This window comes from Tupaia chinensis, unplaced genomic scaffold (assembly GCF_000334495.1).
Source record: "Tupaia chinensis unplaced genomic scaffold, TupChi_1.0 Scaffold144991_2, whole genome shotgun sequence".
Classification (NCBI taxonomy): Eukaryota; Metazoa; Chordata; class Mammalia; order Scandentia; family Tupaiidae; genus Tupaia; species Tupaia belangeri.
The window spans coordinates 2424814-2427876 of NW_006204851.1; the positions used below are offsets into that span (position 1 = coordinate 2424814).

At 41.9% G+C, this 3063-nt stretch overlaps 1 protein-coding gene across 1 annotated transcript in view; it reads right to left on the bottom strand.

The window, feature by feature from the left end:
* The window catches only part of TRPC5 (transient receptor potential cation channel subfamily C member 5), a 235155-nt gene that overhangs the window by 181473 nt on the left and 50619 nt on the right, over positions 1-3063 (bottom strand). The window contains exon 3 of the mRNA XM_006167735.2: positions 2220-2741. Coding sequence (XP_006167797.1) covers positions 2220-2741 — 522 coding nt within the window. The remainder of the gene's footprint in view (positions 1-2219; positions 2742-3063) is intronic.

The window sequence follows — 3063 nt, forward strand, 5'->3', positions numbered from 1 at the left end:
GCTTTCTGTCTCTATGTCTCTCTCTGTCTGTCTGGCGAGCGCATGCGCCCTACAGTGAAAATCTCTCCAAAAAAAAAAAGGGCAGTTAATGTAGAACTCAAGGGTGACTCCATGGTCATATGCTAAGCATATCTCCCTAAGAGTGAGAAAGTCATCACAGTGGTTTCTCTATGGAGCATTCACTAAAACTGTCAAGTTAAGGTTATACGAGCAAAAGAAGTCAAGTTCTAAAGTAGTTGGAGGGTGATCTATCAACACAAAATTGGTGAAATATTGCAGTGAAATTGTTTGAAAATAAATGCCTTTTTAGTTATGCCTAAATGCCTAAAATTATGAAGTTTATCTTCTATCCTGTGGGGTGAAAAATGCACACTTCAGTCATAGTCTGCAATATTTTTTTTTAAAACTATTCTGTTTCTATCAACCATTCTGTCACTTAGAAGCAATTCATGTTCTAAAAATACATATGATTTTTCTCTCAAAGTACTGTAATTATTTATGTAAGGTGAAAAACCACTGTAACTATAATATACATCATTAATAGAAAAATATACATGAATCAAAGTGTGCAAAAATAAACTACATCCAACAGCAGACTACTTAACACAATAACTGATACTCTGCATCAAGAGCAGGGCCATGAGATGGAGAGAGGAGTGAAAGAGGGAAGAGGCCTTTGTTGTATCTATTACCTGCAATTGTAATACACAGAAGTAGACCATATACCATGGGTTCTCCATGTGTAACAATGAAAATAAATAATAAAGTAGCTAATATTTATTGAATGCCTACTGTATGATCAGCATTGTAAGGTAGGTGTTGCTGTTATTATCCCCATTTTTCAGAAAAGAAAAGTGAGCTTAACTACGGGCTTAATGAACTAAAGCAAGTCAATGCAAAAATAGGATAAGGAGACTCAGTGGTGGCTTTATCCTTTTTCTACCTCTCCCAATATAGCCCTTTTGATCTCTATGTTTCTATTTTGTCATCTTTTATCCCCTTCCAGGTTGCCTCCAGTCCTCATTTTGCTTCATTTCAAAGGCATAGCATTTCTGTTTTTGTCTGACAGAAAGGGACCAGATGAACACACAATGTGTTTTGCCTCAGAGCCTGAATCCATGAAGAGGTGGTGCTGCCAGTTGCCCTTCAGCTGGCAAGTAACTCTCAGTTTCACCTGTTGGAATCAAGACTCCAGATAGTATGGAAAAGAGATGGTAATGGACGTTAAAGCACTTCCTGTGCCATACATTGAATGCCAGCTTTTCCCATTTATTTCCCACAACAGTCCTATAAAGTAGAGGAACTACTGTCATTTCCATTTGATAAATGAGAAAACTATTACCCTGAAAATTTGAGTGACTTTTCTCAGGTCATAGTTATTGGATTGCAATTCCATCCTCAGTCACTTTGGCTCCATAGCCTCTTATTTTCTATAGTACCATGCTGCCTTTTAAAAAGCTAAATTAGGCTTGCTAGGAGGCTCCCAAGTTTTTTGATAAGATGGCATAGAACAGCACCTGCTAGACTGTGAACCTGGCTTAGCTAGAAGGCAAAGCCTCTCCTATGATCTATGTCAACTGATCTCCCTCAAAAAGGTGGGCCCTAACAGTTTGGAATTCACACCACAGGAGATGTTGCTCCAGCCTAGTATAGAACTGAAACCCTTAGTATGACTCTACCTTTCCAGTGCACATTTCAGCATTGTTGCTCAGGGCTTGTCAGGGACTTAGCTTTGTGAACAGTCACCAACATCTGGACAGTGAGCCTTCTGTGATCACTGTCTCTTATGTCCCTGGTATGTAGAGCATGATCCTATGTGATCTCACAGAACACTGTTCTTTTAGAGTACTTAGTTTATAATTACATATTCATTAACATAATAATTTACTTAGTGTCCACCACTAGCTTATAAGCTCCATGAATGTAGAGATAGTATCTTGTCTTCTGTATCCCAAGTACCTAGAACAATACTCAATAAGCAGTTATTGAGTGAATGAATGCTTTTCCCATCAAATAACCAGATGGCTAATTATCCAACCATAAAGAACACATTCAGAGGCTGTCTGTGCCTTAGTTGAATGGTCCTAACTATCTGTGAAGCTTGCCCAACCATTTGTTTTTCAGAGCTCTAAGTAGCAGAAAAACACAGATTCTTGCTCTGGTTCTCTAGACTCTGGAAGTCTTAAGCTTCCCTGAAAGCAGAGATGAGCTCAGCTTACCTCTTTCTGGTGGTATTTGATTGCTACTTTCAGCTTGGCTAGGTCATGGTACTTCTGAGGATCAAGCTCTTCGCTGTGGTCATCTCGATGGTTGAGGATGATCTCTAGTTCCCGGGAGCTCCGAGCTTGGTCCAGCAGGTCTTTGGCGAAGAGCTTGCACTGTTGGGAAAGCTCCTCATATTCAGCCTTGAACTCATTCTCCACCTTGCTGAGCTCCTTGAGCTCCCAGCCCAGGCGGAAGGCAGTTAGAATGGGGTCCTCACTTGATAAGGCAATGAGTGAAGGACTTGCCAGAGCCTTATAGATGTTCAGTCGGGAGCGGGAGTGACGCAGGCTGTCTACCTCTGAACTGGACACACACTCCACACAGTTGCAGCGGATCTGGTGGGGTCGTGGAATAGTGACTCGTTTTTGGACAAGCAATTTGATAATCTCATAGTTGTTGGTGTGGGCAGCCAGCATGATGGGAGTGATGTCCGGTGTGAACTCGGAGAACTGGGTGTCCATCATCAGTGTGGGGACCTGAGTACAACAAACAGCACAGAAGGACCAGATTAAAATTGGGAGAGAGAAGTTGCATAATGCCTATGAATGCTGGTAATTCAGGAATTGGAGTCTCTTGTCAATATACCTTACTGTAATAGCTAACTTTTGTGGAAAGCTTATTGTGTGTTATGCAATTTACACCCATTCAATCCCCACAAAAACATTGTGAGGTCGCCGGGCGTGTGTGCGTGCATGCCCAAGATCCCGAGAGGAGAATGGAGGAGAAGGGATTGCGGCGTGACCATCCCCCCTGGGGGGTGATTTCTCGCTTTCTGTCTCTCTGTCTGTCGGGCGAGCG